Source organism: Rhinatrema bivittatum, chromosome 8, assembly GCF_901001135.1.
Source record: "Rhinatrema bivittatum chromosome 8, aRhiBiv1.1, whole genome shotgun sequence".
NCBI classification, from domain to species: Eukaryota; Metazoa; Chordata; class Amphibia; order Gymnophiona; family Rhinatrematidae; genus Rhinatrema; species Rhinatrema bivittatum.
The window spans coordinates 238,669,008-238,691,344 of NC_042622.1; the positions used below are offsets into that span (position 1 = coordinate 238,669,008).

At 46.0% G+C, this 22,337-nt stretch overlaps 1 protein-coding gene across 5 annotated transcripts in view; it reads left to right on the plus strand.

Moving 5' to 3' along the window:
* CALR3 (calreticulin 3) overlaps positions 1–7,039 on the plus strand; it is a 201,719-nt gene extending 194,680 nt beyond the window's left edge. For all 5 annotated transcript variants that reach the window (XM_029614223.1, XM_029614220.1, XM_029614221.1 and 2 more), the window contains one exon: positions 6,664–7,039. In XM_029614223.1, coding sequence (XP_029470083.1) covers positions 6,664–6,882 — 219 coding nt within the window. In that variant the 3' untranslated portion in view covers positions 6,883–7,039. The remainder of the gene's footprint in view (positions 1–6,663) is intronic.
* Positions 7,040–22,337: the final 15,298 nt, after the last annotated feature.

Below are 22,337 nucleotides of genomic sequence, written 5' to 3' on the forward strand. Positions count from 1 at the left end.
CCAAATGGCATGCACAAAAAGGTATTGGCCCCTTTTTCCTGCCCCATTCCATCTCTATTAGGCTATCTAAGATACCTTTCGGATTCTGGTTCCCAGACATCCTCCACATGAGTACACCTCAGTTCCATCTCAGCATACCACCAAGGAGTAGAGGATGCCCTGTTAACGACTCAACCCCTTATGAGCCTGCTTATCATGGGTTTTCTACAACTTAAGCCTCCTCTACGATTACCGGTTAAGGAATGGGGCCTAAATGTAGTGCTTACAAGGCTCATGCGTTCCCCGTTCGAGCCTTTGCATTCCTATAATATTACAATTCTAACATGGAAAATTCTTTTCCTCGTAGCCATCACCTCTGCTAAAAGGGTTAGTGAGTTACAAGCCCTAGTTGCATACTCACCCGACACTAGGTTCCTGCGTGACAGAGTGGTCCTCTGTACTCACCCTAACTTTCTTCTTAAAGTAGACTCAGCCTCTCACCTTACTCAGTCTATAGTCAGCCAACTCTTTCCCAAGGCCTCACTCTCACCAGGGCGAGAGGGTTTTGCACACCTTGGACTGTAAGCGTGCACTTGCATTCTATCTAGACCGCACTGCACTCCATAGGAAATCCACCCAACTCTGCTGCTTTGACAAAGACAAGCTGCGAGTTCCAGTAGACAAACAAACTCTTTCCAACTGGCTAGCAGACTGTATCGAATTCTGCTATGAGGCAGCAGGCCTTCCTCTCCAGGGGTGAGTGCAGGCACATTTTGCAAGGGCCACGGCAACATTGGTAGCATACTATCATTCAGTACCAATTGCAGACATCTGCTAGGCTGCGACATGGAGGTTCTCCAGCGCCTACGGGACAACCGTCTGTACGTCAAGCTGGAGAAATATTCCTTTGACCAAGAGATATTTCCATTCCTCGGCAATGTAGTTTCAAGCCAAGGTTTTCAAATGGACCCACAGAAGACCAAGAGCATCCAGGATTGGCCCCAACCTATGGGCCTCAAGGCACTTTGTAGATTCTTGGGATTTACAAATTACTACTGGTCTTTCATTCCACATTATTCTACTCTGACCGCCCCTCTCACCACCATGATTCACAAGGGAGCCATTCCCTTGCAATGGTCATCCGAGGCTATACAAGCCTTTCAGGAACTTAAAAACATATTCCTCATAGAACCATGCGTACGCCATCCGGATCTCCGATGGTCCTTCATCGCCTTGGTCGCCGCTTCCGATGTTGGCGTTGGTGCAGTCCTGAGCCTGCATTCAGCCAATCACACTCTACATCCCTGCTCATTCTTATCTGGCCGCTTCTCCCCAGCAGAGCGCAATTATGGAATCAGGGACAAAGAATTATTGGCAATTAAGCTCGCCTTCGAAGAATGGCGCCCCTGGCTCGAGAGGGCTCAGCACCAGGTCACGGTATATACAGACCACAAGAACCTTGAACACCTGCACCACGCACAGTGTCTTAACCACCGGCAGGCCCGCAGATCTCTCTTTTTCACTTGGTTCAATTTCCTGCTAAAATACTGGCCAGCCGACAAGAATACCCAAGCCGACGCTCTTTCCCAGTCCTTCACCACTGATGACGTGCCAGATGTTCTGTGTCACATCATCAGCCCAAAGTTCTTCTCTCGGCCACCTACACCGTTCCACCTGGGAAGACGGTGGTTCCCCATCCTCTGCGTAAAAAGATTCTCCGATGGGCACACGATTCCCTGTTGCCGGGTCATCCAGGCCAGGCTAGGACCCTGTCTCCGCTCCAGAGATTCTACTGGTGGCCACCCATGAGGAAAGATGCCTCGGCATACGTAGAGTCATGCCCCACTTGCACATGCCAGAAGCCGTCGACGGGCCAACCCTGGGGTCTGTTGCAACCACTGCCCGCTCCCTACCTAAAACCTGTTCCGTTGGCGTGGTCCGTGCCTTGCCTTGACTGGCTGTGGAAGGCACGCCTCAGTGCAGGCCTCGCCAGAGTCTTCGTTTTGATTCTTCAATCAACCTGAGCGGGGAACCACTAACATGGTCCGTGACCAGCCCTGACTGGCTGTGTAGGGCACGCCTACCAGCGTGGTCCAAGACCAGCCCTGATTGGCTGAGTAGAGCGCGTGATGTGGCAGTACCTATTCAGCATCCTTTAAGCATCTTTCTGACTCTTTCGGAGTCCTTTTCTTCAATCAACCTGAGTCCATCTCAGTTCCTTAATCAACCTAAGTCTTTGTGTCAATTCTTCAACTATCCTGAGTCTTGTCTCAATCTTCAAGTCTTCGTCTCACCTTCAAATATCCTGACACTTCGTGTGAAGCCCTCACGTATCCTGAGTCTTCGTCTTCGTTTGATGTCTTTGCCCCTCAGCCTCTGTCCGTCCTGTCGCATTTGCTGCTCCGTACGGCAGGTCCGAAAGGGCTATCGAGTGGCCGGAGGGCTACCCCAGAGACCAACATTGCGTTGCTGGGTCTCTTTGATGCGATCAGGTTCGGCAGAGGCCAGGGTCCTGCATCTTTAGCCTGTGCTTCAACACTTCTCGCCTGCCTCAGCACTTCCCGGAGCTCCTCTGCGGTTGCGTCATGGCCAAAGGGTACACGAAATCCCAGACATGGGACCACCTTAAGCATTCCCACAGCAGCCAGAAGAAAACAGTTGGGAGCCAGCAGCGAATATTCTCGATAAAGAACTGATCAGACAGTTTCAGGTGTCTCAACCTAGGAAATCCAAACCCCCAGGGAGGGGCCCTAAGAAGGGGGGTACTGTTATGCTCCGCGGCCACAGACGGCTGCGGCCGCAATTGCTCAGCTCCCTTTTTATTTATTTATTTTATTTTATTTAAGTTTTTTATATACCAACATTCAAGACAGTAGTCCCATCATGCTGGTTCACTCAACCTTGGCTCCGTTGGGTGAACTCGCGTCTTTGGCCAGTGCCACCGGCCCTCCGTTCCCAGTCCTATCTGAGCAGCGTGGAAGCTCCTGACTGCCATCTTACTTGTAGGATTCCTTAGGCATGCATGTGCGCTTCCCGACCAGATTTAACCACGTCATGGCGGGAACCTCAGGGGCGTCCCTACCAGATGACGTCACTCTGCTCTCATATTTAATCCAGTCTGCCCAGACAGCCGGCGACTTGGCAACGAGTTCACTTGTTCCAGTTTCTTCTCTGCTTGTTTCCGTTTGCTTCCGTAGTGTGAGACTATTGGGTACCCGCTTCTCGGGGGCCCCCCTCGTCTCTTGGCTATCCGCTCCTCAGAGGGCTGTCATCCGGTTTCCAGCTGCCTTCTTCTAAGGCTTTCTACGGGACTTGCTTGCTTCCTGTCACTGTGAATACTACCTCTGGATCACTGTGTCTATTGCTATATGGGAATTCCCGCCGGTGTACCCTGCTCTGCGGACCATTGCCGTGAGGACTCCCTTCCTGGTTCCCCCCTGCTCTGTGGACCCACTCAGTGATATCATCTGAGGACCCCTCACTGGTGTACCCCACTCTGCGGACTATTGCCATGAGGACTCTTCCGGGTTCCCTCCTGCCCTGCAGACCTGCGCCATGTATCATCTGAGGAACCCTCGCCGGGGCACCCCGGCGAAGGTTTTATCACTGCTTGCTTCAGTCCATGTGTCATGTATCCTTCAGATAAAGAAATGTTTACCTGAGTTGAAATTGTAAGTGTTATTTCCTGGTGTATTAGCTTTAGTGACTTAGCTGATATTGGGTCAGATGGATGTAAAGCATGCTTTAGATTGATTATGATTTTGTTTATTTCCATTTTTGGATACTCTATCGAATGTTGTCCACATATATTTGTCATTTATGTTTTCATCAATAATGGTATGTCGCTGATAGGGAATTGTTTTTTATTAAATTGATTTTCTCAATTAGCACCGCTGCATATTCATTGCAAGACTTTTTTGTGAAGGAATGGTTCCTTGCTGTATTTGATGTTGGGTCCTTTATGAGATTTTTAAGTTTCAAATAATAATATTATTCTTATAATAATAATAATATGTGTATAATAATTGATTGCACTGTTTGAAATCAATATCTTAATCCAATCCATGTCAACCACAATGAATACTCATCTTAGATGTCTTCATATTTGTTTTGCCAATCGTATACTTCACAAACATTCTTCATAGATTGGCTAATCACTTGCTGACCATCTTTGAATACTTTTCTTTTTTGGCTAATGAGCCAGTGAATAGCCAAGTTTCTATCAAGAGCGTTTGTAAAGTGTACGTTTGACAAAACAAATATAAAGATGTCTAAGATGAGTATTCATTATGGTTGACATGGAATAGATTGAGATATTGATTTCAAACAGTGCAATCAATTATTATAAGCATAAGACTTCTTAAATGCATAAAAAAAAATTTTTTTAATTGGCACATATATAGGACTGATGATTACACATAGAAAGGGCTAAGCAACTTGCTAGTTGCTAGATAAGCTTTGCGATGTTGAGACCCTGATTATGAAGGTCCTTACACATTAAACATTATCACATTGGGAGTGCAAACATTTATATTACGTTGATTTAAAATTTAAAACCATTGCAACTTATCAAGTTTTGTGGAATCTTTGTCACATTGTGAACAAACTTTGTGTTGTCACTTGTTTTCTTCCTCTCTTCATTTTGATCTCATAGTGTAATGTTTATATACTCATTCTGATTTAACATAGTTCTACTATTTTTGACCTAAGAAGGGGAGTGTTAGCTCTTGAAAGCTAGTCAAGAAATGAATTAAGTTAGTCCAATAAAAAGTACTATCATCTTATATAATTGTTTTTGTTTATTGATCTTTATTCTTGACCCAGAAGGTTCATGTTAACTAATATGACACGTCTTGAAGAGGCATTGTTTAAAACCCCTAGGCAGATGGAGTCCCCACCATGGCCCAACTCCTGCTGGCCAATCTCAGGGTATCTATAAGCTTAGGTACCAATGTGCCCAATATTTATATCAAATCAACAAGAACCTGTGAATATTATGACCTTCATAATAGGCTTCATCGTATAGTATGATTCCACTTTCACACTCCACCTTATATTTAATCATTGGTCATGAAAAGTACATTTTTTTGGGGGTTTTTTTTGCGACTTATCCCTTGACGTGCCACATATACTGTGATCCTTAAAATAATGACGAAACAATTTTTGCTATGTTACTTATCTTAGCAAATAGAAGCCAACCACTCCGAGTTAGACTCTACCCGGTAGCTCTGCCCGACAGGGGACCGTGTTTCAGATGTAAATGATCCTTTTTCAAGGGCTAAATTTCTACAATGAAAAAGGTTCAATATATTAAAAATATTTTTGCGACATACTTCTTGGTGCAGAGAAATGGTAACAAAACGTTCTTTCTGTAGCTAAAATTCCTAGCACTTACTATTGCAGTCAATTTCTCAACATGGCATGGTGGCATGATGGCGTACGATTTCCGGTATCAGCGGAAAGACTGCCATTTTTTAGCATATTTAAAGGGCTGTGCTGTCAATCAATAGAGCTGATGTGATAGAAAACCACTTTCAGTATACTAGTGTCCATACACTGAGCATCCCGACTAGATTGAGAACCAGAGTCGGCCATGTTTATTCAAAAAGCAATGCCGGGGTTAAATTTCAGTAATGCCATACGATAAAGTTATTTCAGTATCGTTGTAAATAAAAAAAGAAATATTAAAAATTGAAATTTAGAAAATACCTAGTAGATTATTTTTCAGATTGCCCACCTCCATCCTCTCAATGATTTCACACTAGAACAATTATATACAGGAGTACCACTCCACAGCTGCATTCAAGCCACTCAGATATGTAGTGTTTAAGTGGAAAATCCAGCGTTATTCTCTTAAATTTAGAAATCTCTTAGGATTTAAGCACACTACTTCAATAATTCGCTATTTTAAGTCGGCGAAATTGTTTTGTTGAATGCAATGTGCCACAATCGGCGACTGCATCTTGGCCGTCCTTAGACAGTTACGGTGTTCAATGAGTCGAGTCTTGATGGTGCGTTTGGTATGTCCCACATAATGTAAATTGCAAGGACAAACTATTAGATACACCACATTTGTAGAAGAACAATCCGAGTAATGTCGTGCTTGATGCTGTCTTCCTGTATGGTCCGTCCAACTGGGGCCTGTGATTGCTTGTTGACAAAGCTCACAATTCTGACATGACCAATAGCCTATTCTAACCTCTTCATCGTGTTCCGGTATAAGGGATACAGGGTATACCAGGTTCCAAAGGAAACCACGGTCTGTAGTCCCTGGCCAAAAATTGTTGCTGGTTGGGCTGGAAGAATCTGCCCTGAGTTAGTTGCAGATTAGGGCTCAAGGTATCTTAGACTTTGTTGAGGCCAGTTCTAATTGAGCTGGAAATCCAAAGAAACCGGAAGAAACTACCAAGCAAAAAAAAAAATTCTATTACATGTTCAACTGCATAATTATCTAACCCTGTACTATAAGATTTGGGATTCTTCATATTGCTATCATATTCCCATAAGTATCCCCTCCAGAGCAAATCTGAAGCACAGTAGTGGGGCAGAATAAAGAAGTTTTCATTTTTGCTGTTTGTCCTATGCTTGCTTTATGGATAAATAAAGCACATCTATGATTAGTGATGTGAATCTATTACTTAGGAAAAGCTCTAATCAGATAATCTCTCTTCATTTATGTTTTAGGATCCTGAAAAGAAAATGAAGGAGTATACGGATGAACGTGAAAAGCAGCAGCAAAGAAGAGAAGACAGGAAGTGGGATGAACAAAAAAAGCTGTGGCAAAGTAGAGATAACAAGAAAAGGAAAACAGAACAGTATAAAGAGGGACGTAGAGATAATACCAGTGATAAAGAAGGTAAAGAGAAAGTGAAGACTGAAAAACAAGACAAGACCGAGCTTTAATGCTTCACTATTTCAAACACCAGAAAAAAGTTAATGTTAAATTTCAATTGTATTGCTGTGGGGTAAATTATTGGATTAATTGAATTTTGTTCTATTGCTGCATTCTACCTTTGCATTTATTGTACAATAATAAAATAGAGAAGAGGTACCATTTTAACCTGCAACATATTCAAATAATAGAAAACCAACAAAGTAGTTAGGTATAAATGAAGCTGTTTTAAGGCTAATGAATATGTAAGTATGCAAGCATTCAAGATGCAGGCAACATGGTTTTTGTTTAATTAATTTCCACTTTAATATCTGGTAATTTCATTTCCTTGAATATAGTCAGACCAAGCCAAACAAGTGGGTTATGCATGCCAGCCAGCAGATGGAGTTAGAGAACAACAGGCTCCCTGATGTCATTTATTATATACCTGTGTGCTGACACCAGCCTGCCAGTATTCCTGTTACAAGCCAACTGAGGACAACATTAATAGAACCATAATAGCGGTTATTATAATTGTATTTATCATTCTCACAGGACAAGCAGGATGGTAGTCCTCACATATGGGTGACATCACAGGATGGAGCCCTGTATGGAAAACTTTTCTGTCAAAGTTTCTATAAAGCTTTGACTGACACTGAGTGCACTGAGCGTGCTCAGCCTGCAATTATCCCTGTGAACCACAGGTGTCTCCCTCAGTCTTCTTTTTTCCACTCTGCAGTAAGCAAAGCAGTTAGGAGCTCTGTGAGAAATTCTAACACTTTTTCACACGGAAACACTTAAACTTTTACTTCACAAACACTTTTCCCTGCACAGGTCTCCCTTCGTGTACGTTTATTCGACACTCGGTGAGTACTATGCCCTGTTTTTTCGGTCGGTTCCTGTCACCTCCCTGGCCTGCCAACCGACTGCGGTCTTCCCTCTCCCTATGTTTTCAGTTAGCCACACATAGCCTGTGAGTGTCCCTCTGTGACACTCTGCCTGGTTATTAGCGCTAGTGGGACAGGGACTTCCACAGTTTCCATTGCCGCCAGGGCTTCTGTTGAATCCATGTCTCCTTCGATTTCCTCGGTACCTTTGTGCAGTTGATGCTACCATTGGTACCCGCTTCAGACCGTCCTGGATTCTTATATGCCATCGGTACCCCTCCCCCCGCGGTACTCTGATGCCATCGTTCCCTGCATCGTTTCTATCAGTGCCATCCGTGTTTTTCATCCATGGCACTGATTTTTTCTTGGGTTTCATCAGTGCCATCATCACCCGGGTGGATACCATCGATGCACACCTTTGTATCGTCGGTGCCATCCATGCCTGGGTCGATGCCACCATCACCTGGGGCACTTCCATCGATGCCAGGATCATTTCCATCGATGCCATCCTTTATTTTATCGATGTCATTGATGCCCAGGACATTTCCATCGATGCCATGGTCGATGCTAGGGTCGATTCCATCAATGGCATCGATGCCCGGATCAATGGCTCGATGCCTGGGTCAATGGCATCGATGCCAGGGTTGATTCCATCAATGCAATCGATGCTAATGTCAATTCCACCGGTGGCATCGATGCCTATGTCAATTCCACCGGTGGCATCGATGCCAGGGTGGATTCCACAGATGCCAATGTCAATTCAATCTATGGCATCCATGACAACATCGATTCCATCAGTACCCATGTCGGTGCCATTGATGCCATTGGTGCCTGAGTCGATCCAATCAATGCCATCGATGCCCGTGGCCATGCCACTGATGCCATCGGCACCCGTTTCCATACATCGATGCCCTCGACACCCACGTCGTTTTCATCGGTGTCTTCGTTCCTATCGATGCGGTCATCGACTCCGTCAATGCCAGTATCATTTTTCCGATGCCAACGATGTTTTTTCAATTCGATGCCACATCATTTTCATAGATACCTACGCTGATGCCGTCAGTGCTTCCGTCACTGTCATCATTGCTCTGCCCGGATCATCAATGTTTTTTCATATATATTTTTGACGATACCCTTGAGGCTGCTTCGGCCGCCATCGACACAGTCAATACCAACATAGCACCTCCACGTAATGCCCTCGCCTAAACACAGTGCTCCATGCTTTGGGTTCTTATTAAAGCCCCGTATTAGCCTACGACACTATATAGTGCCAGGAGCAGTGCAGGCATGCTGACAGTCCATCATCATTTGCCATCCAAGACAGCAAGGACATCCATCTCGGCACTGGGGAAAGACCGGGCCGAGCACCGTGGCACGCATTGTCACCGACACGGTGACCATCCGCCACCGACGCCATCCAGCACATCGGTGCTATCCTTCTCAGTGCTGGAGAATGCCCGGGCCGAGCAACATCACCACTGCCATCGTCACTGTTCCGCACAGTGCTGGCAGTCCTTGGTGCTCCAGAAACACCGGAACGAGTTCCGAAGAATTCTACACTGGCGTCATGAGACATCGAGCCGCTGCGACGAGGGCCGGGTTCATGAGCCAACAATGGCTCCCCTGTTCCCGAGGTGTGCCCCACCGACATCAGTGCAGGATTGTGGCCCTCCATAAAATTACTGTGGTAGCACCAGCCACGCTCAGCCTGTCTCCTCTATACCTGCACCACCATACCAGGCTACTCCTCGATGACTCCTGAAATCCACGGAGCCAGCAATCTTCACCGGCTCGTCCTTCGGCAATCCATGTCAGATGGTAAGTACCCGCTTCTGCGGCATTCCCATTGAGATGTGTTCTCTAATTTGGGCCACATGGTTCGAAAAGTTCTAGGTCATCTAGCTTCCAAGAACCGTATTAGTGTCACATATCGCTATTAGAACATAAGAAAATGCCATACTGGGTCAGACCAAGGGTCCATCAAGCCCAGCATCCTGTTTCCAACAGTGGCCAATCCAGGCCATAAGAACCTGGCAAGTACCCAAAAACTAAGTCTATTCCATGTAACCATTGCTAATGGCAGTGGCTATTCTCTAAGTGAACTTAATAGCAGGTAATGGACTTCTCCTTCAAGAACTTATCCAATCCTTTTTTAAACACAGCTATACTAACTGCACGAACCACATTCTCTGGCAACAAATTCCAGAGTTTAATTGTGCGTTGAGTAAAAAAGAACTTTCTCCGATTAGTTTTAAATGTGCCCCATGCTAACTTCATGGAGTGTCCCCTAGTCCTTCTACTATCCGAAAGAGTAAATAACCGATTCACATCTACCCGTTCTAGACCTCTCATGATTTTAAACACCTCTATCATATCCCCCCTCAGTCGTCTCTTCTCCAAGCTGAAAAGTCCTAACCTCTTTAGTCTTTCCTCATAGGGGAGTTGTTCCATTCCCCTTATCATTTTGGTAGCCCTTCTTTGTACCTTCTCCATCGCAATTATATCTTTTTTGAGATGCGGCGACCAGAATTGTACACAGTATTCAAGGTGCGGTCTCACCATGGAGCGATACAGAGGCATTATGACATTTTCCGTTTTATTCATCATTCCTTTTCTAATAATTCCCAACATTCTGTTTGCTTTTTTGACTGCCGCAGCACACTGAACCGACGATTTCAATGTGTTATCCACTATGACACCTAGATCTCTTTCTTGGGTTGTAGCACCTAATATGGAACCCAACATCGTGTAATTATAGCATGGGTTATTTTTCCCTATATGCATCACCTTGCACTTATCCACATTAAATTTCATCTGCCATTTGGATGCCCAATTTTCCAGTCTCACAAGGTCTTCCTGCAATTTATCACAATCTGCTTGTGATTTAACTACTCTGCACAATTTTGTGTCATCTGCAAATTTGATTATCTCACTCGTCGTATTTCTTTCCAGATCATTTATAAATATATTGAACAGTAAGGGTCCCAACACAGAACCCTGAGGTACTCCACTGTCCACTCCCTTCCACTGAGAAAATTGCCCATTTAATCCTACTCTCTGTTTCCTGTCTTTTAGCCAGTTTGCAATCCACGAAAGGACATCGCCACCTATCCCATGACTTTTTACTTTTCCTAGAAGCCTCTCATGAGGAACTTTGTCAAACGCCTTCTGAAAATCCAAGTATACTATATCTACCGGTTCACCTTTATCCACATGTTTATTAACTCCTTCAAAAAAGTGAAGCAGATTTGTGAGGCAAGACTTGCCCTGGGTAAAGCCATGCTGACTTTGTTCCATTAAACCATGTCTTTCTATATGTTCTGTGATTTTGATGTTTATAACACTTTCCACTATTTTTCCTGGCACTGAAGTCAGGCTAACCGGTCTGTAGTTACCCGGATCGCCCCTGGAGCCCTTTTTAAATATTGGAGTTACATTTGCTATCCTCCAGTCTTCAGGTACAATGGATGATTTTAATGATAAGTTACAAATTTTTACTAATAGGTCTGAAATTTCATTTTTTAGTTCCTTCAGAACTCTGGGGTGTATACCATCCGGTCCAGGTGATTTACTACTCTTCAGTTTGTCAATCAGGCCTACCACATCTTCTAGGTTCACCGTGATTTGATTCAGTCCATCTGAATCATTACCCATGAAAACCTTCTCCATTACGGGTACCTCCCCAACATCCTCTTCAGTAAACACCGAAGCAAAGAAATCATTTAATCTTTCCGCGATGGCCTTATCTTCTCTAAGTGCCCCTTTAACCCCTCGATCATCTAACGGTCCAACTGACTCCCTCACAGGCTTTCTGCTTCGGATATATTTAAAAAAGTTTTTACTATGAGTTTTTGCCTCTACAGCCAACTTCTTTTCAAATTCTCTCTTAGCCTGTCTTATCAATGTCTTACATTTAACTTGCCAATGTTTATGCTTTATCCTATTTTCTTCTGTTGGATCCTTCTTCCAATTTTTGAATGAAGATCTTTTGGCTAAAATAGCTTCTTTCACCTCCCCTTTTAACCATGCCGGTAATCGTTTTGCCTTCTTTCCACCTTTCTTAATGTGTGGAATACATCTGGACTGTGCTTCTAGAATGGTATTTTTTAACAATGACCACGCCTCTTGGACATTTTTTACTTTTGTAGCTGCTCCTTTCAGTTTTTTTCTAACAATTTTTCTCATTTTATCAAAGTTTCCCTTTTGAAAGTTTAGCACGAGAGCCTTGGATTTGCACACTGTTCCTTTTCCAGTCATTAAATCAAATTTGATCATATTATGATCACTATTGCCAAGTGGCCCCACCACCGTTACCTCTCTCACCAAGTCCTGTGCTCCACTGAGAATTAGATCTAAAATTGCTCCCTCTCTCGTCGGTTCCTGAACCAATTGCTCCATAAAGCTATCATTTATTCCATCCAGGAACGTTATCTCTCTAGCATGACCCGATGATACATTTACCCAGTCTATATTGGGGTAATTGAAGTCTCCCATTATTACTGCACTACCAATTTGGTTAGCTTCCCTAATTTCTCTTAGCATTTCACTGTCCATCTCACCATCTTGACCAGGTGGACGGTAGTATACCCCTATCACTGTAGTCTTCCCTGATACACAAGGGATTTCTACCCATAAAGATTCAATTTTGTATTTAGTCTCATGCAGGATGTTTATCCTGTTGGACTCTATGCCATCCCGGACATAAAGCGCCACACCTCCTCCCGACTGCTCCTCTCTGTCATTGCGATATAATTTGTACCCCGGTATAGCACTGTCCCATTGGTTATCCTCTTTCCACCATGTCTCTGAGATGCCAATTAAGTCTATGTCATCATTTACTGCTATACATTCTAGTTCTCCCATCTTACTTCTTAGACTTCTGGCATTAGCATACAAACATTTCAAAGTTTGTTTTTTGATTGTATTTTTATTCTGCTTTTTAATTGATAGGGATAAGTTAGAATTTTTTAGCTCAGGTGAGTTTTTAGTTACAGGCACTTGGACTACTTTTCTAATTATTGGAACCTCACTGTCGGGATGCCCTAATTCTAATGCATCATTAGTATCCTTTAAAGATACATCTCTCCGAACCATGCGCTGCTGAGCGACTGTCGGCTTTCCCCTTTGTTCTAGTTTAAAAGCTGCTCTATCTCCTTTTTAAAGGTTTGCGCCAGCAGTCTGGTTCCACCCTGGTTAAGGTGGAGCCCATCCCTTCGGAAGAGACTCCCCCTTCCCCAAAAGGTTCCCCAGTTCCTAACAAAACTGAATCCCTCTTCCTTGCACCATCGTCTCATCCACGCATTGAGACGCCGGAGCTCTCTATCATTTCTTTGGGATTGCATCAGAACATCCTCCCATTTTCAGCAACAGGGCTCTGTACTGATTAATACTATGGTTTCTGGTTCCTAATTCAGAACCAAAGTTCCAGATGCATTCGCTGATCTGCTAAACACGAGATCCAGCAAATACTGCCTCAAGTGCAAGTCCACCTCGAAGCCTGACGACAGGTCTCGATGTCTCCTTGTACTACACACAGAAATGCGGGTAATACTTTACTGCTCATGCTCCCATGGGAGGTTACATGATATCCAGATTACATCAGCCTCACCAGTTGGACAAATCCTGGTCTCCCAACAGGCCGGATATCAGAGCGGCCACCCCACTTTGTACCAAGGTTCCCGGTACACTCCCCCAGATGCTACAAAGCACAGGAGGGAGGGGGGTTGGGGAGTTTTAATTACACTTTCTTTCAACAGAAAGTAGTTACCCTCCGCCCATCCTGGACCTCAGAAATACCAACTTTCTTTAGAAGGCACAAGTAAAATGGTATCTCTCGTCACCATGCTTCCATATCGCAGTAAGTACATTACCTCTAATCTTTCTATGTGCTTCATGGTGAGTCAACAATATTACAATCCCAAGCTCTGCCGGTTGCACAAGCTTCGGCAACTGGGGTATTTCATTAAATCACTATCTGTGACTACTGTTTCTCTACGGAGTGCAACATCATTCACGCTTTCCTTGCATGGACAGCTGCATAACCACAGTCAGTCCACGCAAGGAGTTCTAACTTCTTCATGACTCACTATAAATTTACTATCTGGGATTACTGTCACTGCCATAAACCCCTTATACAACACTTCTGGACACCACAGTCATAATGACCTTCCTGTCCAGCAACCGCGCAGACATTCTAATAAATTCTTACATGTCCCTGCGTGCATTTTTCCATAACCTCAGCCCCTCAATTCTTCATTGTCAGTCCATGGGGTTTCTTCACTATGCACTTTCCTCATAGATCCAAAACTGCTATGGGTTAGATTCAGTGAATTTCCATTATCAGTGGGTCTAAGCTGTTCAACCGCTTTCGTCCCTCATCCATATTGTTGATCTAGAACCAAAACCTAGTCTGATTCTGCTCATGCTCGCATTTACTCAAGGTTGTAAAGTTTGACCTAAAAGCTTCTCAACCCAATATGCTTCTACTCCACTCCAGGCACAGTTTCACATGAACTTCCTGGAGCTTGTAGCCATGCGTTATACCCTTCACCTTCCAATACTGCCTCTGCAACAAATCTTTGTGCATACAGACAGACAGCATAGGGACAATGTGCTTTCCAACACACAAGCACGCACAATCTCTTAGCTGCTCTGCAAGGAAGCTGCGCAGCTCTACCCTTGGCCCTTGCTCACTCCATGTGTCCTCGGGCCACTTATCTAAGAGATTTACTGAACGCACTAGCAGACCTTCTCCATGTAGGTTTCCATCCTCTCGAATGGTCTCGGACTACATGTGTAGCGGGAAAGATCTTCTAACACTGAGGTCAACCGAACTTGCACTCTGCATCCAAATCGAACCATACGGTGCACAGATTCTACTCCCTACACATGTTTCTAATGTGTTCCCATAGACGCCTTTCTTCCATCAAGGGCCTCTTAAATGTGTCTCTTCTGCTGCCTCTCATAGCCAGCACTCTTCTAATGTTGAACCGGGACGGGGTTCACTGTTCCTCAGACCCACATCCTGGCTGAGACCAGTATGATTCCCATAGTTCTCAATCTATCACACCAGTAACCAATTCGCCTTCTCACAAGTCAGTCTCAAATCGTAGACTCACTGATGTTCTCAGATACTGGTAGCGTCACAAAACCTTCCACACATAAATACTACCATTCAAAATGGCATGATTTACCACATGACGCATACAAAAGGGTATTTCCCTTTTTCTTTTTCTACACCACTCTTTTCTCTTGCTCCCTTGGATTCTGCTCCCCAGACATCCTCCGCATAGGTACACCTCTGTTCCAATTGGTGTATCGTTTGAGAGTGGGGATACCCGATTTACGGTAAACCCCTTCTGAGTCATCTTACCATGGATTATCCACTGATCAAGCCGCCTCTGTTTTCACTAGTCACGGAATGGAACCTATATCTTATCCTTATAAGTCTCATACGTTCTCCATTCAAGCCTTTCCATTCCTCTCATTTCACAGTCATTTCTGCCAACATGGTCAGTGAGTTACACACCTTGTTACATACTCATCCGACCCTGCGTTCCTCCTTGTCCGAATGGTTCTACGTATTCAACTTCATATCTTTCTTAAGGTAGACGTTGCATCTCACCTTACTCAGAATATACTCTGCCCATTTTTCCCAACACCTCTCTCTCACCAAAGCGAGAGGGTTTTTCCACTTCTTGGACAGTAATAGTGCACTTGCATTCTATCTAGATCGCACTACATTCCATAGGAATTCCACCTAACTCTTTCCTTCTGTGGCAAGAGTCAAGCTGCGAGTTCCAGTGGGCAAACAGACCTATTCCTCCTAATTAACGGTCTGTATCTCTTTTCCTACCAACAAGCAGGCATTTCACTACAATACTGTGTGTAACCACACTCTGTTGCGCCCATCCCAGCCTCAATAGCTTCCCCTCGGTCGCTGTTGCTTGTACATATTTATCAGGCTGCAACCTGGAGGGCTCTCCATACCTTCGCAGCCCATTATTGCTTAGATACGGTTGTATGCTCCTTTTAGATCCAGTTTTGAAAAGAACTGGGCTCCTTGTAGTCTATCAAAAAGTTCTGAAATCAGAGGCAAGGGATAACGGTCCTTAATAGTTATTTCGTTAAGGCCTCTGTAATCTATGCAAGGACGCAATGTGCCATCCTTTTTGCCCACAAAGAAGAAGCCTGTGCCCGCAGGAGGCTTGGATGGTCTAATGAAGCTCTTGTTGAGATTCTCCTGAATGTATTCAGACATGGCTTTGTTCTCTGCCACAGACAAGGGATACACTCTGCCCTTGGGTGGCTCCGTATTTGGCTTCAGATGAATGGCTCAGTCATAGGGTCTGTGAGGCGGAAGTATATCTGCAGCTTCTTTTGAAAAGACATCTTGAAAAGATGCGTATTGAGGTGGCAAGCCTGGCATTTCTGGGGTGGTAGGCATACAAGGTAATGGCTTAACCTCAGTCAGGCATCGCCTATGGCAGTCTGGACCCCAACTTGACAGTTCCAGAGTGACCCAGTCGAATTGGGGCATATGCTGTTGTAGCCACGGTAATCCCAGTACTATGGGGTGCATAGCCTTCTCTAAAATAAAGAAGGAAATGGTCTCCATATGGAGAGCACCAGTACGTAGACACACTGGTTCAGTACGTAGTGTTACTTCTCCCGGCAAGGAAAGAAGTAGAGGAGGCGACAAAGTGGAAGTGGGGATCCATAGATGTTCCACTAGTCATTGAAGAATGAAATTGCCTCCTGCCCCTGAGTCCACTAGGGCAAGATTCTGGTACTGTAGAGGACCGCAGATGAGAGATACAGGAAGAGAGAGCGGAGGAGAAGGAGTGGTGAGACCTAAGAAGAGTCCTCCCGTAGGACTTAGGTCTGTCCGTTTCCCGGACATATAGAGCAATTTTGGACAGCATGGCCAGCTTGTCCACAGTATATACACACCCCTAATTTCTTCCGCATTCTTCTCTCCTTTGACGTCAGGTGGCTGCGGCCTAATTGCATCGGTTCCTCTTCACCGGCTGCTGGGACCGTAGGGGCAGCCCTGGATGCAGTCTTGACTCGGACTTCACACAGAAAGGGTCTCCTGGAAGTCTTGGTTTCTTGAACTTTATCTCAAAGCCGGCAATCAATTCTAGTTGCCAGTTTCACCAGTTCATCCAAGGTTTCAGGCATCTCTCTGGCTGAGAGTTCATCCTTCAGGCGAGTGTTCATTCTTTCGAAGAACAGCGTCTTCAGGCATCTTAGGTTCCAGAATAATTCAGACACCAGTGTCTTGAATTCAATAGCGAAGTCAGCTAGGGTCTTGTTCCCTTGCTTTAGGTGAACCAAGGAAGATCCTGCAACAGAATATCGGGCAGGGTCATCAAAAACTGATTTGAACAGTTCAAGGAATCCTTCAATGTTGTGAAGGATCGGGTCCTCGCGTTCCCACAGCGAAGATGCCCAGGACAGGGCTCGTCCATCTAGGTATGATAGGATATACGTAGTCTTCGCATAAGCTGTGGGGAAATGTCCAGGTTGTAACGCAAAGTGCATGCAGCACTGGTTAATGAAGTCTCTGCATCTCAATACTTCTCCCGAGAAATAGGTAGGAGCTGCTAGAGGTACAGTCGTCCTGACCGTCACCTCTGACGGTTTAGCCTCTTCACCTGAGGTGGAAGGGGAGTTCATCTGTTTGTGTAACAAATTAAATGCAGCGGTCAGTCCTTCTAGCACAGTCTGCTGTTCGGCGATCCGCTGGGCCAGGCCTGGAATGGCCTGCAACGCCGTGAGCTGAGCCAGATCCATGAGTTGGCAATCTGTTGTTATTACATGTGTTTTAGTGGATCCTTGGGTGCTATGGAGATGACCACGCCCATGGGGAGGAGCCCCATGAGGAGCCACAGCACTGGGCTAGACTCTATACACAAAACACCAGAATTGAACTCTTTTATTATACAGCTTGAAGATAGCCACCAGGTGGCAGTGGTGAGTTGTAGTCTCAGGGACCTCGGCAGAGGGAGCCCTTCTCTCCTAGGTGACGTCAGGAGGTTCTGCAGCAAGGAGTTACTGTGGATGAGACAGATGAGATAGAGTACTCACTCGGTGTTATTTGTTATGGATACAATTCCACCAGATAGTTGTCATAGGTACAGGCACTGAGGCAGGGAGAGCAGGCCCTCGAGGAGCGAGTATCTGTTCCCTGAATGGCACCTGAAAATAGAACAGAGGGCCCCCGAGGAGCAGGTACCCAAGTTAGTAGCAAAACCCCGAAGGGCAGAAGGAGAGCTTCCTGCAGGCAGCAGGGAAGCGGCAGAGTAGCGCAGACAGGAAAAGTTTGAGTCTATTCGAGCCTTTGCCAACTCAATGAGCTAGCAATCTTGAGAAGTAGATATACCCGGATTGGCGTGATGTCAGATGAGGGAATGCCCTCGAGGTTCGCGCCACTGGGCGTACTTAGATGTGGGTTGCCAGCGCGCACCCTAGCAGGTACCTGGGAGGAGCAGTGGCGTACAACTGCACCATAGCTGTTCCAGGGATGCCAGAGAAGTCAGCTTGACGACGCTGTGGTAGCCATCTTGCCCAGGTAAGTGGGAGCAGCCGAGATAGGGGTGCAACAAGCAGGGCGAAGCCGTCGAAGAGCGCATGCCACAGTTCCCTTTATCCTACCATAAGAACCCAGGCCTAGAAAGCTTGGGGAGGCCCCAGGGAGCTGGTAGAATCTTACAGTAGACCCTGACAGAGTGTGTTTACCTTATAGTTGAACATGCCATAAGGAGAGCTACTATTTTGGTTTCTGTATCTTTCAAGAAGTGTAAATAAGTACTTGCACCAGAATTAAGTTGGCCAGTTTTATTGTTTTCCTGAGCTTTTCCTGAGGTTGCAGCAAGCCCAAATACTCTACATGGAGATAGAGCTGAGGAATTGGGTGGGAATGGGGTTGGAGGAACAAATAATGAGTTTGGAGGAGGAGAGAAGATGGCCAGTTTCCTCCACTGTGACTTCAGAAAAGGAGGTGATAGTGGCAGAGACCAGGAGATGGGTAGATGAAAGAAGTGGGAAAGAGTGAGATCGAGGTGACCTGGTTGAGAATTCAAGACTAATTTTGTGAGTCTTATCAAGGAAGTAGTCAGCCATAGTCTGGACAGAAAGTGAAGCGGGGGAGGGAGGTAAAGAAAGTTTGAGGAGAGAATTGAATGTAGCAAAGAGACGGTGAGGGTTGGATGCAAAAGAGTTTGTCAGATGGATGCTTGGCAAGTGCAATAAAAGACTGTAAGGTCAGCATGAATTTGAAATGTATGAAGTCTGCATGGGCATGGGATTTTATCTAGAGATGTTCTGCAGAGCTGGCACAAGAATGTAGGAAGTAAATTCTAGGGTTAAGCCAAGGTGTGCCTTACAGGAAGAATAAGGGGATAGGCAAAAGGGTCTAAAGCAGAGAAGAGTATACTGTTAAGAAACTGCTTCATCAGCTGACTCAATGTAGTGGAGAAAGAAGAGATGTAACAATAGTGGTTGATGGTGACTGGATGAGGCTGTGGGGGAAGGTGGATTAATGTGAAAGTTATCAGATGATGATCTGAGGATGGAAAAATCAATATATAGAAATAAAATTGATTAGTTCTTTTAGGAAATCAGAAAAATTAACAAAAGCAGAGAAAATTCAAACATTCAAAGAATAAAATCAATATTCACTAAGGGGCGGATTTTAAAAGGCCCGCGCGTGTAAATCCTTCCGGATTTAGGCGCGCAGGGCCCTCGCGCGCCGGCGCGCCTATTTTGCATAGGCCGCCAGCGGGGGTAAAGCCCTGGGACGCGCGTAAGTCCCGGGGCTTTCGAAAAGGGGCGGGAGGGGGCGTGTCCGGGGGCGTTCCCGAAACGACGCAGCGTTTCGGGGGCGTACTGCGGCATTTTGGGGGCGGGCCCGGGGGCGTGGCGCCGGCCCGGGGGCATGGTCGAGGCCTCCGGACCAGCCCCCGGGACTGGAGGACAGAGCGGGGCTGCCGGCCGACGTGCGCAAAGTTACGCCTGCTTTCAGCAGGCGTAACTTTGCCGACAAAGGTGGGGGGGGTGGTTAGATAGGGCCAGGGGGGTGGGTTAGGGAGGGGAAGGTGAGGGGAGGGCGAAGGAAGGTTCCCTCCGAGGCCGCTCCGAAATCGGAGCACCCTCGGAGGGAACAGGCAGCTCGCGCTAGGCTCGAATGTGCACCCCCTTGCGCGCGCCGACCCCGGATTTTATAAGATACGCGCGGCTACGCGCGTATCTTATAAAATCCAGTGTACTTTTGTTCGCGCCTGGTGCGCAAACAAAAGTACGCGATCGCGTATTTTTTGAAGATCTTCATTCTCAGTGACTTTGCATCTACTCTGTAAGGAGAATTCTCTCACTCTTTGTGTTCCATAATTGTCGTGGATGCCCTGGAATTTTCATGCTGCATTATGAGCAAAATGTCCTCAGTACATGGGAGAAAATGTACTGGCTCCTCCTAGCAGCTTAGATGGGAATGGAAGTGGAGCTTAAAGTAGAATCCCCCATTTCAAAATGACTGAAGAGCAATGGCTACTTCACAAGAAACTCTGACCCTCTCTTGCAAAGTTGTGTGATACCTTTCATGATTTTCCTTCATTAAGATAAAGAGAGTCACATCCTGTAGATGTGAAGGTTCAGGAATAGCTATGAATGGCCAAGAAGACCATTGAAATTCTTTCTAAGCTAGTTAATTAAGCCTCAATGAATGGGCAATGAATCATGCATATATTGAACTTAGGACCCAGAATGCTAATATTCAGCATACTTTCTGTCTTTGAGAAATACCTTGAAAGTGAACATTAATTTTAAACATATTTTAACAGAACTTAAACTATTTGCTTACTATTTAATGCAATAGTTTTTTATGATCAGGATGGTATAGTTTCTTCAAGCTCATCTGTTTTCTCTTAAGGAATCTCTAAAGGTTTTCACTCACTTTCAGTTTAGCATGAAATCCAACACCCTTATGAGTGTGTAAAAGAAGTAGTTTTTTCTAGTGAATAGAGGCTCATTTCTATGCAGTTTTTAACGGCAGCTGTGTGAAAGGGATTATACAGAATAATTATGTTTCAAAGAGGGTTCCCTGTACGTACCAGGATCAGTCCAGGACACCTGGGTTGTGACTCCGCACCAGTAGGTGGAGACAGAGCAAAACTTGTGGACGGAGCCATATATGCCCCTGTGCCAGTCACAGCCCCTCAGTCTTACTCTGTCTCCAGTAGGTGGTGCAGGTCTAGTCACAGCCTCTGAGTGCCCTGAGGACTGATAGTTGGTTAGTCAGGGTTATTGTGGTTTTATTGGTTTCGGTTTATTGGGTTTTGTTTATTTAAAAAAAAAAAAAAAAAAAGAGCACCATCTCGGTCCCATCGCAGCGTCCCATTGCCGGGGTCGACATTGATCAACCGGACTTCGTCAGCCGACACCATCTAGATCCCGGGGAATGGGAATTGGCAGACGATGCGCTTCCGCCTCGTTTACGAAAGGTGGGGGGCTGCCCCACATGGATCTGATGGCCACATGGAACAACGCGAAAGCTCCTCATTTCTACAGTCGACGTCGAGAACGGGGAGCAGAAGGCGTCGGCTCGCTAGTACTTCCTTGGCCGACGGATGTGCTCCTTTACGTGTTTTTCCCCCGTGGTCGACGATAGGCACGATTCTGTGGCGCATAGAATTGCACCCGTTCAGGTCTCATCCCGTTGTCGATGACATCTCCCATTCGTCTCCAGGGGTCCGCAGGGCTCCTACATCAGGGCCCGTCTGTCTGGAGGATGCGGATCATTTCTGTCTCGCGGCATGGTTTTGCGAGGAATCGCCTGCGGAGAAAACAGCTTACTCAGATGCAGTGATAGCCACGTTGCTAAGGTCTAGGAAGCGGTCTACGTCTCTGGCTTATGTCCGGGTCTGGCCGGTTTTTGAGGATTGGTGCGTGCAGCGGGGGTGGCTCCCTCGCAGATATTCTAACGTTGCTTCAATTCGGTCTGGCCAAGGGCTTGGCATGCAGTTCGCTGCGGGTCCAGGTGGCGGCGCTTGGCTGTTTGCGGGGTAAGGTCCGGGGACCCTCTCTGGCTCTTCCTCCGGATATCTTCCGCTTCTTCGGGGGGCTTAACGTCTCAGTCTTCCGTTGCGTTCCCCTTGTCCGGCTTGGAACCTCAACTGCGGTTTGGCTCGGCTCCGTTTTGAGCCTTTAAAGCGGGCAACTACTATGGACCTTCTTTGCAGGCGGTGTTTTTTGCTTGGCGTATCTCGGAGTTGCGGGCGCTGACCTATGGGGAACCGTTCTTGCGGATTTCCGATTCCGGAGTCTTCTTGCGCACGGTCCCGTCTTCCTTCCCCGACTGGTGTCGTCTGTTCACGTGAATCGGTCAGTGGAGTTACCCGCGTTTCGGGTCGGGGAGTCCACTGATCCCCAGTTCAGGGAACTGCGGAAACTGGACGTGCGGAGGTCTTTTCTTCCTTATTTGGAGGTTACTAATCCGTTCCGGGTAGCCGACCATCTGTTTGTTTTTGTTCTCGGGGCCATAGAAAGGGGCGGTTGCGTCCCGCCCGACGGTCGCGCGTTGACTTAAGGGAGCCATTGGC